This window comes from Perissodus microlepis, chromosome 17 (assembly GCF_051167445.1).
Source record: "Perissodus microlepis isolate ML-2025 ecotype Zambia chromosome 17, ASM5116744v1, whole genome shotgun sequence".
NCBI lineage: Eukaryota > Metazoa > Chordata > Actinopteri > Cichliformes > Cichlidae > Perissodus > Perissodus microlepis.
Genome location: NC_140477.1, coordinates 9,241,887 through 9,256,052, shown reverse-complemented (window position 1 = coordinate 9,256,052; position 14,166 = coordinate 9,241,887). Strand labels below are relative to the sequence as shown.

General features: G+C 40.7%; 3 protein-coding genes across 5 annotated transcripts in view; 1 reads left to right on the top strand and 2 right to left on the bottom strand.

Annotated features, from left to right (window-relative positions):
• The window catches only part of asb15b (ankyrin repeat and SOCS box containing 15b), a 43,111-nt gene that overhangs the window by 15,524 nt on the left and 13,421 nt on the right, over nucleotides 1-14,166 (top strand). The gene's annotated exons all lie outside the window — the stretch shown is intronic.
• On the bottom strand, nucleotides 199-6,357 carry LOC146369194 (uncharacterized). 3 transcript variants are annotated; one of them, XM_084910288.1, is made up of 7 exons: nucleotides 6,148-6,357; nucleotides 5,276-5,475; nucleotides 4,983-5,075; nucleotides 4,793-4,882; nucleotides 4,548-4,658; nucleotides 2,867-2,990; nucleotides 199-2,708 (listed from the first exon to the last, which is right to left on the bottom strand). In XM_084910288.1, exons 1-7 carry the CDS (start codon nucleotides 6,170-6,172, stop codon nucleotides 1,018-1,020), a joined length of 2,334 nt encoding a protein of 777 aa, XP_084766414.1. In that variant the 5' UTR covers nucleotides 6,173-6,357; the 3' UTR covers nucleotides 199-1,017. The 3 variants fall into 3 exon arrangements, with proteins under 3 accessions (XP_084766414.1, XP_084766413.1, XP_084766415.1); XM_084910287.1 differs by having other exon boundaries at nucleotides 4,793-4,885; nucleotides 6,148-6,356; XM_084910289.1 differs by lacking the exon at nucleotides 6,148-6,357 and adding an exon at nucleotides 6,052-6,141 and having other exon boundaries at nucleotides 4,793-4,885.
• On the bottom strand, nucleotides 7,971-13,921 carry LOC146369193 (uncharacterized). Its single transcript, XM_084910726.1, has 7 exons — nucleotides 13,704-13,921; nucleotides 12,580-12,687; nucleotides 12,363-12,419; nucleotides 12,116-12,274; nucleotides 11,538-11,697; nucleotides 11,087-11,187; nucleotides 7,971-10,821 (listed from the first exon to the last, which is right to left on the bottom strand). Exons 1-7 carry the CDS (start codon nucleotides 13,713-13,715, stop codon nucleotides 10,657-10,659), a joined length of 762 nt encoding a protein of 253 aa, XP_084766852.1. The 5' UTR covers nucleotides 13,716-13,921; the 3' UTR covers nucleotides 7,971-10,656.

Here is a 14,166-nt window from a genome sequence, read left to right as displayed (position 1 = left end):
AAGAACTATAATAAATCTCCTGCCTGTATATTCAGATACACTAACAGAGGCATATTTCTTTATTATAGTTATTTTTGGTTTTTTAAAGCATGTTATTTACATACTAAAGCTATCTCAATTCAGGACATTCAGAAGACTGTATGGTGGGCATATTGTTGTCGTGAATTAAAATTTAACAAAATACACCAGTGAGAGATATTTGTCACACAAATATTTATTTTACTGAAAAACATCACAAAAAATACTGAGAGTAGGTATATTTCTTTGGGGGTTACATAAACAAAATGGAATTCACAGAACAACCTCATCACACATTTGCACAAGGTTAAATGGTTGTGCACAGATGAAATAAAGGTCGTCTATGTTTCTTGATATTACATGAACACACACACAAAACAACTATCAGTTTTAAATCACAAATACATGAATTATATCACTAAAACTATTTGAAAGGCTTACAGTTCATGTTTCATTAAAAAAAAAAAAAAAGCATGTGGTGGAAGTAGTTTTAATTACTAAAATTTCCACAAGAATAGGACAAGTTAAAGTGTTTCGTGGCAACACTACAGCATTTTATTACACAGCAGTTTATCTACAGTCACATGCGCTGAAATACTTTTATTGTTTATATGATACTCATCTCTTAAGTGTTTGCTATATTTAGATCTCTTCAATAGCATGATGCTGGGAAAACATTTTTATCAATGAACATGACTTTTTTTCTACATAAAATGATTAACAACATTTTAATTCACAATCAGAAATGCTCTTGGCTACCTTAATTTCCAGATAATGAGACATTTTGGCTAACTTCATCACCTAAAGTCAATTTGTCACATTGCCTTATTTTAAGAACATAAACAGTGGATTCTTCATTAAGATGCTCCAGCTAGTCAGGCACTGATTATAGCACGCTATAACTCTGGTCTGTAGAGTCAATGACTCCTAACATCACTTTAATGACTCAGTTGCCTCAACATTAAAAACACTTTTATTTAAATGTCAGCGTTTCTTCAGTTAATAATCATCGCTGACCTCCTCTTCCTCATCAAACTTCCTCTTGAGGGAGAGCTTCTTTTGCTTACCCCTGTGCCTCCGCTTACCGGAGAAATCAGGGTTGGCTTCCCTCGTGTGCAGCTGTTCGTGTTTCTTCAGAAGCCCGGGGACAGAGAATCCCTTCCCGCATGTGTCGCACGTCCAGGGCTTCTTGCACGTATGTGTCCTTTTGTGGACGTTCAGGTGGGATGCCAGCTTGTAAGTCTTCCCGCACACATCGCAGCTGAAGGGCCGCTCATTGGTGTGCAGCCTGATGTGGACCTTTAGATTTCCAACCTGAGTGAAGGTCTTTTCACATATAGTGCACCGGTAGGGTCTTTCTCTGGTGTGGATCCTCAGGTGAACCCTCAGGCAGTACTTGCTGGAGAATTTCTTTTGGCAGACAGGACATGGGATCTTTGCTTTGGGGACATGGTCCTGCTGGTGTCTCTTCAGGTCAGACAAATAGACAAAGGTCTTTCCACACTGGGAACAGAGATACTGGCGGTCGCCAATGTGGTAGCCCATGTGTCTCTTCAGCAGGCTGGGGACGAGGAATCTCTTCCCGCAGCGCTCACACATGTGAGGGCGATCTCTGGTGTGCCAGCGCTCGTGGTTCGACAGCTTGAAAGCTGTAGGAAAAACTTTATTGCAGTGCTTGCAAGGAAACGTCATCTGGCTTGTGTGGCACTCCATGTGTCTTTTGAAGTAGGTGGACTGCGTGAAACCCTTGTTGCAGATGTTACAAAAAAATGGCTTTTGCCCACTGTGGGCGAGAATGTGCTTCGTCAGGCTCTGGAGTTTTGTGAAACACTTCCCGCACTGCCCACAAGCGTAAGGACGAGATGCGTTGTGGGTCTTGAGGTGGTTGTTGAGGAAAGCCTGTGTTCGGAAACTTTTGTTGCATGCTGAGCAGAGGAAAGGCTTCTCTCCTGTATGAATTCGTTCGTGGTCCATCAGCTTGGACTGATAGGGGAAGCTCTTATCACACACGCTGCAAGTAAACCTGTCGCCCAGAGGCCTAAATTGCTTTTTTCTTCTTATGCTTGGCCTTGCGTCATCTCCAGCACTCAGCCTGGGTGGAGGAAGAGGTGGCAGGGCAGGGAGTGACAGAGAGTTGGAGGCTATCTGTGACACCCACTGATGCAAAGTGACACGCTGAGTCTGGGGCTTCTGGCCATCTTTTGTTCCCGCACCATCTGCATTTGGTAAAGTGGGAGCAGTTTTGCACGGCACCGTAACTACCCTGAAAGGGATTGATTTCAAAGGCAGTGGCTGTGGTGCTGGTTTCTCTGCTTCTGATGGTGGCGGTTGGGGTGCATTATTCTCTTTGCTCTGTGGAGTTGGAGCAGGCTGTTCTTGTGCAGAACTCTCTTTCTGCACCAAATTCTCCTTTTGAGCTGCTGTTGTGACACTCCTTTCCTTTGATGCAGAGCTATAAAGTGTTTTAAAATCATACCGCCCCCTGAGCGGAGGACTGTAAATGTTGACTGCTGGGCTGTCAGGGTCATCTGAAATTACAGCCACGTCTTCGGTGTCACTGACAGAAGTTTGGTTTGTTTCTTTAGGTGTGACCTCTACTGTTTTTGGAGATTCTGGTGGTGGATCAACAGGTTTGGGCCGGAAGGCAAGCGAAGAGAGGACACAGTCGCCCACTGAAGACGAGATAGTGGCTGCACAAAAAGAAGTGCACATTTTTTAAATTGAACTGAACGAGTTATAATACCAACAAGCTTAGACACCCATATATCTGTTGTTATATTTTGATAAAAAAGGAATAAAAATTAAAAAAAAACAAAAACATTCAATCTTTACACAGCCTAAAGTATACCTTTAACACCAAGGAGTCCTTTGGCCTGCTGGTGTAGAAGGAGTGTCTTCAGATCCACTGGATCAGGGATAAAGCCTCCACATGCCTCCAGAACACTGGGCTCCGTTGAAATCATGGCACCAAGCTGAAGTTCAGGCATTAAAATTAATTAATGCTTCTTTCAGTTGCTTCCTTATAAGAAAAGACTCAGCACAGTGGATGGATGCACATTAGGGCTGGGCTATATCATACCGTTCACGGTAATACCGGTGTAATTTTGGGCAATGATAGGAAAATGAAATATTGCGATAGAATATGGGTAAAACGCGCATGCGCAGTGCCTAGGTTTACATACGCACATGGCGGCGACGTAGAATGAGAAAAGCGAAAGCGGATCGTTAAATGAAACGGATGAACCAGAATTGGTTTGTAAAAATGCTGCAACTTCAGTGGTGTGGAACTGGTTTGGCTTTCGTCCGTCAGATACACAACAAAGCACTATTTTTGGTAGCGCATGCTAGCGGGCCGTCGTTATTACCGTGTTGTTTGGAAAATACGGCACACTTAAAATCAATCCTTTGATTTTTCTGAAAATCGACAGTGCCCCTTATAATCCCGTGTGCCTTATGTATGAATTCTGGTTGTGTTTACTGACCTCGTTTTATGTGGTACACGGCGCTCGAAAATCTGTCAAATGTTTTAGTATGACTTTGCTAAGCTACGAACCCGCACCGCTTGATGGATTGTCGGAGCATTACGGCTATCGTAGGCAGGCGCCTCGCGGAGTGATACGTACTGTGCTTCAACACAATATTACCGTATTTTGTGTTTATCACCTCTTTTTAAGTTTTGTGGATATTATACATGGTTATGCTGAGGATATGTCGGCCAATTTCCACTGGAAATGCCTTTTGGTTAAACTGTCAGTAAGGAATTTGCACTGTTACATTTTTATATAACTTTAATGCACATAAAAAACAGCTGCTTGTTTAAGTGAAAATACATTGATGGGTTTTTTTGCACTAATAAAGTTGTGGAGTTGTAAAGTATTTTGTCTAGTGTCAATTATATCGTCAGTTATATCGTTATCGCAAATTTTCAAATGTATATCGTGATAAATATTTTTGGTCATATCACCCTGCTCTAATGCACGTATTTGATTTGGCACAGATTTTTATACCAGATGCCCTTTTTGACACAGCCCTTCCAGGGATTTGAGTCTCCTAAGAGTCCTAAACTGGGGGAGCTTTTGTGTATGCAGTCAATGTGTTAAACGTGACACTACACTTTAATTCTCAGACTAAATCACATTTGTCTACATTTTCACATTAGACAAATAAAAACCTTTAAATAGAGACTTTAAAATTTCTGTTATCAGTGTCAAACAGACAGACAATTAATTTTCTAACTCTGACCTACATTTATGATAAAAAATAAGTGGGTGCTCCATTATGCATGGCGTAGAGACATACAGCAGACACCCTAGCGTGTCTGGACACTTTAATGAGTGTTAAGATGAATAAGAATTACATTCTGCTTTAGTTGTGGCCAATTACGGCACCGGATAAACACTCTGAAAGTCTGCAACAGCATGTTTTGCAACTGAATTTAGATCCTGAAGACATGTCGGATCTCTAAACAGTAGCCCACCCTGCTGTGAGAGCCCTGGGATAAATGTCATAAATGTATCACAAAGGCATACCTGGGACAAATTGGGCATAGGAAGAAGTTGCTCCAGCTTGCACACTAAGCCTGCAATCAGAGTCTGCAGTGCTGTGTCAAACTTTGTGCCATACTGAACAGGGAACACTTCCTATTGAGGGAAAAAAAATGTTCAACCATATTGTAAACAGTAAATGGCATATCTCTAAACACTATACTGACAACAAAAGAGGAAATACAAGGGTTACAACCAGTGCCTGTATAATACCACATTAGCATGTTTACCCTGAAGAAGCGCTTCCTCTCAGTAGGGTTTTTAAGCAGATTCTGGACCAGTACCATGAAATTTGTTTGCGATTTCTCCACTTCTGCATCCTTCTGCAGCAGAGGAAACACTTAAACTCAGATTTAATCCATGCATTTAAAAAAAAATTGCAAATGAAACTTTCAAGCAGAATAGTTTTTTCACACCTACCCCTGATAATGTGGAGACCTTTAATTTATTTATAAGAGTCTGTATCGCCTTAGAATCCGGTGGACCGTCTTTACGAAGCAAATCCAAAATGATCTGCAGCACAAGAGCACATTAGTCACCATACAGATTGTATTAACTGCCCCCCGCCACCACCACCAATTGTAGTGTAACGGAGGCTTGTAAAAAATAAATAAATAAAAAAAAATCACTAATCTAGACTCATACAATTTATGGATTACTCTCAGCTTCATAATCATCAACTAGCATTTGATGCAGACACACAAACAGCTCACCCTTGCTCTCAGCCCCAAGATCAGCTGGGCAGTCTGTTTGAAACTCATGAGGTCAGGAACAGTCTGTACCACCATGGTCACAAACTCCTCCACTTTCCCATACTGCTTAACGTTTTTCTGCCGTACGACCTGCCAGATGTACGAATACGTCAGCTGCAGAGGAGATGCCATAAGGCGAAGGGAGGCCAAGGGAAGGGCACCTGAAAACGAGTTTGAAAACATTACGTTGCACAATGTGGCTCTTACTGTGCTGTTATGAGGCCAATATTAAAAAAATTTAATCTCCGGCATCCACACCCACAAACTTGGCACAAATCCGCCCTGTGTCAGTGATAGCAAATTGGTGAGTTTTGGTCATAGAAAAACTTCAGACGTTGTGCCATTTGTGGGGTTGTGCCATTGCTGCCTGTAGGGGGCGCTGTAGCGCAAGCGGGAGGCTTTTGAAGGCTGCAGAGAAGCCGCAGAGGGTCTGAAAAAGTGCACGCCTGCGTGTGCGTGTGCAATAGTGTAGAGAATGAGCGCCAATTTTCTGCAGAGCTGGATTCAAACTTCAAGTAGATGTTGGGCTCATCTTACCGTTATTCGTGGGAGTTAGCGTAAACGATAATATACAAAGACAAACGAGTGCATCCGGAGGATGGATGTTTTAATTTAAAAGCTTTAGCCTCCTGAGCTAGTTAGCCATGTAACTACCTGTCAAACAGCGCTCAAAAATATCCTGAGAGATGTAACTGCATTCAGGGTGGCTATAGGTTTAGAGGAAAGTGTCTGCTTACTGCAACAGATGGATGGCGTTGCATCTTCTTTTCTCACCGCCTGTCTCGGTGGCGGATAGCGACAGATAGCTTACAAGCGTTAGCTTAGCAACTTACTTGTAGTATGAGAGCGTTTTTCCATACTGTGCTCAGGATGCGTCACCACTTCAAGAGACGGTCAACCGACAGCACCAGACAGACTGTAACAGTTTATCTCGAAATGTAACGTTTTTAAAGTAATAAACCGTCTTTAGCTTGAGCGTCAAGCCAGGAAGAATAATGGCGACCGCTTAGCAGCGGCTTTCCAAAACAAAAGTCCGGGTACATCCGGCGGATGTTCCTAAACAATATAAAAGCACCAAAATCTTCATTGTTCAGGAGGAGGAAGAAAAACTGAAGTTTCTTTAAATTATTACATTAGTGGGTCAATTGACAAGGAGGCGAGCTTCATATAATAAATCCAGTGCAGTGCAAACCAGCATTAGGAACAGGCTGTGTATAAATATTTAGTTGGAATTTTTTTTGTTTTTGACTGGGATAAAAGAGGAACAAAACACCCCCCCCCCCCCAAAAAAAAAAAAAAAACAAAAAAACTAGCTGATCATATACACTCACTTGCCCCTTTAGTAGGTACACCTGTTCAACTGCCTGTTAACCCAAATATCTAATCAGGCAATATAAACCAAGCATTATATTGAGAGTCAACAAAGCAACGTAATATAAGTAACTTTTGCATGGTTTTTGCTACCAGACAGGTTGTTCTGAGTACAGAAACTGCTGATCTGTTGGGATTTCCCCACAAACATCTCTAAGGTTTATAGAGAATGGTGCAGAAAATGAGAGAAAATAACCAGTCAGCAGCAATTTTTGTTTTTGCACAATTTGAACCTTGAAGCAGATGGGCAACAGCAGCAAACCACACCAGGTACTAATCCTGTCAGCTAAGGACAGGAAACTGAGGCTATAGTTCACACAGGTTCACCAAAATTGGCCCAAGATTGGCCAGTGATGAGTACAAATGCCTGGGTAATGTCACTGATGACTGTCATCAACATGACAGTCATCAGTGACATTAATTAATTTTCATTAATTTTCAACATTTTAGATTTTAAATATTCTAAGCAAGTCTCTACCAATTCTTGCTAAATCATCACACCCTCCAGCAGCGAAGGGCTGCTTCCATCTGGCTGCAGACACAAATTACCACGGTGCAGGACTAACAAGTTTTCCTTTGTCGTTGCTGCCATTAATGTTTTAAGTGACAAACTGTGGAGTCCTGTTGTTGTTTTTCTTGTTTGTGTCTGATATTTTTCATTGTGTGCTTGTTTGCCGCTAGTGTACCACAAACTGCCCTTTGGGGATAATAAAGTTGACCATTTTTGGTACTCGGATGATATAGGGTCAGAGTTTGGCATAAACAACATAAATCCATCCAGCCTTTTATTAACAGCTCAGGCTGCTGGTGGCAGTGTAGTGCAGTCAACAAATCTGCAGTAACTGTGTGATGCTGTTATGTTAATATGAAGCAAAATCTGAGAGGAATGTGTCCAGCACCTGATGAATTATTGCCGTGATGAATTAAAGCAGTTCTGAAGGCAAAAGGGGGTTGAATCCAACACTACCAAGGCGTACCCAAGGAAGTGGTGATTTAGCATATACACTATTTGCCCTATAAATTGAAAGGCTGAATAGAATATTTACCTAAAGCGTTTCAATATAACCCAATTTCTGCTGGCCATGGTCTGCAAGTAAGAAAATTAAATGGTCAATTAAAAGTTAATTATTCTATATTATGTGTGTCTTAAAGACATGTAAACGTCAAGTAATTCATCTTGTGTACACCAAATCTTACAAGATCTTAGGTGCTTTGTCGAAAAATGTAATCATTTATAGTCTAACAACATTTAGCCCAAATGCACTGTTTTGTTGAACATAACAACTTCATGAATTCGTTTTATTGCAACAGTCACAGAGACATTTTATGGGTGGTAGTGTCGTTTGTGAAGAAAAACAGAATGTGGAAAAATTCTCCAAATAAACCTCTGTCCCTTTGGAATAACACCATTCTCTCTGAATACAATACTTTGTTCAGAGGTCATGCATGTCGAAATATTCCCCGAAGAAGAAAAAAGAAAAAAGAAAAGAAAAGAATGGAGGCCTTTTATCAAGCCCAGTGTTAAATAAACTTCACATGCCTAAACATGAAGTCTACCATTTCAATTACAAAGATTTCAGGAAGGCAACAAACTTCACTTTGATGACAAATCAGAATATATGCACAATACTGGCAGAACATCTGCTTAGTAGCCATTTATATGGATTAGCAAAAATCCATAAAGTTCCTTAAAAAAAAAAATCTATTGCAATGAAAACTACAGTAAAAGGCGACAGTATCGTATACAATTTATGCTAATTACAGATGTTACATCCAGCTTTTCCCCACTTTTGCCTCCTCAACAACAGAATAACCAAAAAAAAAGGGTGAATGACACGAGGGAGATAAAACAACATTTTCTGATTATTTCACTGCGGTCACCCTATAGACAACAAACACAGCCACACCTTTACACACCTTTGCAGCAAGGTGCAGCATTGCCAGTTGGCCACTCTGCTTTAACTATGTGCCTCTGGAGGAACAGATGCACAGACATTCACAACACAGACAGAAAGCAGAGGAGAGAGACGGAGGCGTGTAATGTTGTCACCACGTTTCCCCACCCTCAAAGCCAGAAAACTTTTATTGGTTGGGAGTTAAACACCCACTGCTGGAGGGCTGAAGCCCAGAAACCTCCTGAGCACAGCAAAATGTGGAGAAAATAAGAAACTACAAGCAGAGGAGAGTGGAAAGGCTCTCTGCAAATAATTACACTGTAACAGACTTATAGTAGGTCCAATGTGGTGACTGACATCTTGTAAAATTTGCTTTCGTCTGGGTATAAAAGATACTGAACAATCAACAATGTTGCATGTGAATTATCAATATGAGGGAAAAAAAAAACAGTTAAAATGCTCCTCCCAAGCTGCAGCCATGTCAGTCAGATGAACTGTATAGGTGAAAAACCTCAGGAAAAAACAGAGGAAATCCAAGACAAACAATTTTCAAATATGGGGACAGTATCTAAATATAGTAATTTGTAAATGTGATCAGACCCCTGCAGTGCAAAATGATGGATTTCTGAATTTGGTGAGAGTTATAACGCGCTTTCCTTTCTGCGTTCACAGTATTTTGTCTAGCTCCTGTACATTCACAATATAATTGGGCGTGTTCATCATTTGCATCACTAAAACAGCTGGAAACATTTTTGTAAGTGAAACACGTAACCAAATAACTTAAATACTTCACACACAAATAACATGTTTTCACGAAATACAAATATGAAACCTTTACAAACGGTTCACTATAAAGACAACACTGTTTACACGAAGTCTACGACAGAAAGACATTTTACCAAAGATATATCCATATTTCATGGGTGTGTTTTGGAAGTTAATCATTCAAATACAGTCAACTGTTATTGAATACTAACCGGGCTCTGTAGGGTGCTTAGCCTGCGGTCTAGAAGGATTCTTAGCCTGTTGATTCATAGGGATCTGTGCACATCAGTCGTGTTTGTAACTGGCATTTCCTCCAGCCTACGGCCAGTTCTTTTGTGACGAGAACAAGCCCTCCTTATGCTTCTCACTGAGCTCATCCGTCCATCCATCTATCAGTCCCTATCTCCCTCACTTTCCCTCGTCCTGTCTGCACTGTCTCTCGCTCCGTCTGTGACACATGCACTACAAGAGCGCTCACACTCGGGGAGTCATGTTCTCATGACTGAACATGATTGACCCAGTGAATAAGGCATTAAAACCTCTAACACACTCACTGCGGCTGAGCAGCAGCTATAGATCACTGGGCAACGGCTTTGAAAATACAATGACTGGATTCAAAGTGCCTCTGGCAATGGCTATCTGCCATCTGGTCAGATCTTTGATACACAAAGTGGGACACTTGTTGAACTGCTCAGTGTGTTGTTTGTGAGTAGCAGGTTTGCAATTTGCGACAGATCGCAGATCATAATAATGTCAACAAGAAGTGAGATAAAAGGCAGCAACAGCATTTTAGTTGTTTCCTTTCAAGATAGCATTAATGTGACTGTACGTCTTTTTCTGCTTGTAGAAATCAGGTTGTTGGTTGCGAAGCAGTGAAAGGGCGGTCTTGGCAACCGCCCGGACAGAGTCAACAAGTGGATGACGTGTGATGATTACATGATTTTAAGCTCCAGCGATACTTTTTTTTGATTGCAGCTTCAAAGTGAAGCATAAACCCCTTAAAGATATTAGTCCAGAGTGTGAGGAAAAACAAACTGAATCTGGTTGTCACAAAATAGGCCAGCGGAACCCAAGGCAGGAAAATCTGTGCTTTGCCAGCCATTTTGAAAGATAACCAGCTACCATAGAAGTGCCGATGGGGAATTTTGTAGTACACCTGCCTCCACAACAGCTTGGGTTTGCTCTTGCAGAGTAGCTGTGGACCCTGCGCTCAGATGAGTGAAAGCAGAGGAGACCACTCATTTATCCAGCTGACTGGAGAGTGAGTTGGTATGCTGCTGTCCGAGTTTTTCCTTCTTTATTAAACGTCCTTCATCCACTTTCATGTTCAGCAATCGCTTCCCGCTCTGGCTGAGCGTCAGCAGCGTGGGTGAGTGTTTGAAGTGGGATGGAGATAGACACAGTTGGGATCGTGTCAGAAGGTTCCATTTGGCTATTTTCAGTGTTGCATACTGGTAAACGCTTTCCAGACTTGACCTAAAAATTTAAAAAACAAGGAAAACAAGAAAAGCACCAAGCCTGTGTTGGTCATACAGTTTCATATGACAGAAAGTAAATCTGAAAAGTGGGTTTTATTACGTTAACAGAGTCTCAGATTACTAATGAATTTTTGATGAGCTGTTAACCTTACAACTTCCTTCCTGGAAGTGCTCAATATAATGAGGGCACATTAACAGCCAGGCTTTTTTGGCCTAACCCACAAAGACCAGCAGACGCAAGCCTCAAGTCTAAATTCACTTACCAACCACACTATGAGAGCAACACAAGTGATGAAGGGGATGAGAACCAAAAGCAGGGGAGATCTTCTCGACCAAGCATCCCCACGATTCCCTTCATGAACCCCTGCAAGGAGGACGTTATTGACAATGTAACCAATCACACTTACACCTTAGAAATATGATAGAGGGCAGACCAATCCCCTTATTGAATGTGTGACAGAATACTCTGATGGAAATCAATCTTAGTTACAGCTAGGGACTGGTCATTTCAATACCTTTTGTTTTTGAGAGGTCATCAAATTACTTTTTTTTTTTTTTTGTAAAGAAAAGCTTCTGCCTTAAGGCTGCATATCTGATTACTGTACACAGCTGGATTCCTAATCCTAAACGAATGCCTCCCCCTCCAATAATCTACTTTATTTTGGAAGCTTTCACAAAAAAAATCTGAACTTTAAATGCAAGTGAGGACTGTACCTGGTGTTTGTTCAGTACTAAGGCATGGTGGTGGCTCACAGGAGAAGTCAGTTGGTCCTTGAGCAGCAGTGTGTAAAAAGTCTCTGATGTAGTCAAAGTAAGGACCAGTCAGTAAGCCATGTTCCTGATAGTGACACTGGAAGCTCTGCATCGCCATTTCCTGTGGGAAATCAGACAACAAGCCAACCTTAAATACCTCAGTTATTCAATTAAATGTTCCTTAAAACAGTCCCTCACTGTCTAGGTTATTACATTAATTTGGCCTAAAATTAAGCTGCAGGGCTTATTTGCAAAACTAGCATAGTGTTAGTGTGTTTCCACATGCCCTGTAGGCCTGAACATTTCTAAGCGTTACCTGATGGAGATATACATACGAGTGCAGGCACCCAACGGTCTGCACAATATCACAGGTAACTTTGATTTTACAGCATGTCGTGCTACACGCACACCAACACACTGCCAAAAGGGCTTTCTACCTGATCACTGATACTTTAAATTTTACAATCAACAAAGGCACAAATTCAAGTACTGTTTGCAGAGAAGATGAGCAGCATACACCACAGTGTCTGATTACCCACCAGCCTCTCGTGGTCTAAGGTGAAGCGTAAACTCTTGAGCATTGCAATGAAGAGCAGTATGTTGTCTTTGTTGGTGGAGATGGTGCCAAACGTGCTGGCCAGCTTCCGAAGACTTTGCTCCAGTGGATAGATATTCAACACCACCCAGCAGGTGCCAGCCTGAAGACGGAGAAACAGAACTATGAGCAGCTTTGATTCAATTCAAACCAATTTTATATTTGATTCTCTCACGTTGCCTTATACATACCACTTCTTTGGGAATGTAACTAACAGGAATCTCATAATCATAGGGGATATTCTGCTTCTACAGAGGAATTAATGACAGGGAAGGATTTTTGTTTTTACTACAAATGATCAGGAATGGAAGCTCTTACAGAGATAATAATTTAACATGAAGCACAAAACAGAAGTTCATGTGTCAACGCACTATAAATATGATATGTATCAGTCTTGTAGTAACTCACCAATACTGGCAGCTTGTTCACATCATCAGTTATTGGTGACCCAAATTTTCCAGAGCAAAGATTCAAACTTGTTACCAGACTCAGGAGGAGACAAGGTGCTTTCAAGATCTGAGGGGGAAATGTATACCTTACATTACATAAGGTACAGCAATCGACATCTGCTGCGGTGTTGAGTTGTTACTGAGCATTGATTTACCACATCCCTGAAATGAAAGTTGACCAGTTCAACCTCAGTGTTTTGTTTGAGGGTAGTGTGGTTGTATTACAGGATAATCAATTTCCCCCCTTACTTAAAGGTGAGGATTCCAATGTCTTTGCCAGGCATAAAAGCCATTAAATAAAAGGCTGGGCAACATTTTGAGACTAGAAATGGAGCTAAATCTGTGGATCCAATTATTATTATTATTATTTTTAAATTTGATCTATAAACTATTTTAATGATCTACTTTACCTAGTATAACCTTTTTCTCATTTTTGTCAATATTACAGTAAATTTACGATACATATATTTTTAGACTGTCAGTGAAGTAAAGTGACACTCCCAGTTTAAAACTCACTGCTTCAAACGATAAACAATGAATTAATAAATAAATGCGCAAACTCGTTAGTGTTACATTTAATGCAAAATGCATTTGATCCTTTTAAAAAAAAAAAAATCAATTTTTTTTTACTCCTCTTAGCGTGTCACGTTACTGCCTCTTGAAGAGTGCTGCAGCAGCAGTACGTGCAGCATTTACTGTAGATCTCTTAATAACATTCAACTGCTTTTAAATGCAGCTCCAAAAAGAAGCATGCTTCATAACATGAACTTTTTGATGTAGTCCTGTAATGTTATTTGATTGTAATATTCCCTTTATCAGTTTAGCACTTATCAAATAAAACTGTCAGCTTGACGAAAACCACAAGGCTACATTTCTTTATAAAAAGCACACAGTGGCATTTCATAACAAGTAAGCAGCTGACAAAAAACAAAGAATGCAGGAAATATTAATATAAAATAATATTCCTGTTATTTAATGAGCAAAGATAAGAAAAATCAATGCCAGTCTGGAAGCGTATACAGTTACACATATTACATATGTTAAAAACATAAAAAAAATAAAGAAATTAAAGGACATACTTACTTTCTTCCTCATATGGAGAAAGAATCCCAAGTTTCTCAAATGCAGTGCATGAAATTCAGTTTTCTCAGTCCAAAGACAGAGCTCATCTCTGTGTGTCTGTGGGTGTAATGTCCAAGCGTGTAGTGAAACTTGAGGATGGGCCGGCAGTCTGCTTTCACTTCAGACAAACTGGCGGACTTCTGACGTGTTGGAGTGGCCGCCTACAGGCTGAGTCATTATGTCGCACACTGACGCTGTCTGAGACTTTTCCATAAACTCCCACATATCAATTTGTTCGTCAGGATAAAGTGGGTGCTTGTTCTCTCGAGAGAATATTTCGCTTAGAATATGTCAAGGTTATTCCTCAAGCTGTTGTTTGGAAAGTGAAAATCAGATGAGGTAGTTCAGACGTTCAGCCGTGCTCTTTGATGCAGTACTTTTTGCTGTAACCTATTACCGTTTACATATTTTGATTATTTTGGAC

Excerpts from the sequence above, each read along its gene's own strand:
- LOC146369194 (XM_084910287.1), bottom strand. The coding sequence starts at position 6,172 with ATGGAAAAACGCTCTCATACTACAA. Across the intron at positions 5,076-5,275 it reads TCTTGGGGCTGAGAGCAAGG|ATCATTTTGGATTTGCTTCG; the intron begins GTGAGCTGTTTG and ends CTTGTGCTGCAG. Across the intron at positions 2,991-4,547 it reads CTATGCCCAATTTGTCCCAG|CTTGGTGCCATGATTTCAAC; the intron begins GTATGCCTTTGT and ends CCTGAACTTCAG.
- LOC146369193 (XM_084910726.1), bottom strand. Across the intron at positions 11,698-12,115 it reads CCTTAGACCACGAGAGGCTG|GAAATGGCGATGCAGAGCTT; the intron begins GTGGGTAATCAG and ends GATTTCCCACAG. Across the intron at positions 11,188-11,537 it reads TAGTACTGAACAAACACCAG|GGGTTCATGAAGGGAATCGT; the intron begins GTACAGTCCTCA and ends TCCTCCTTGCAG.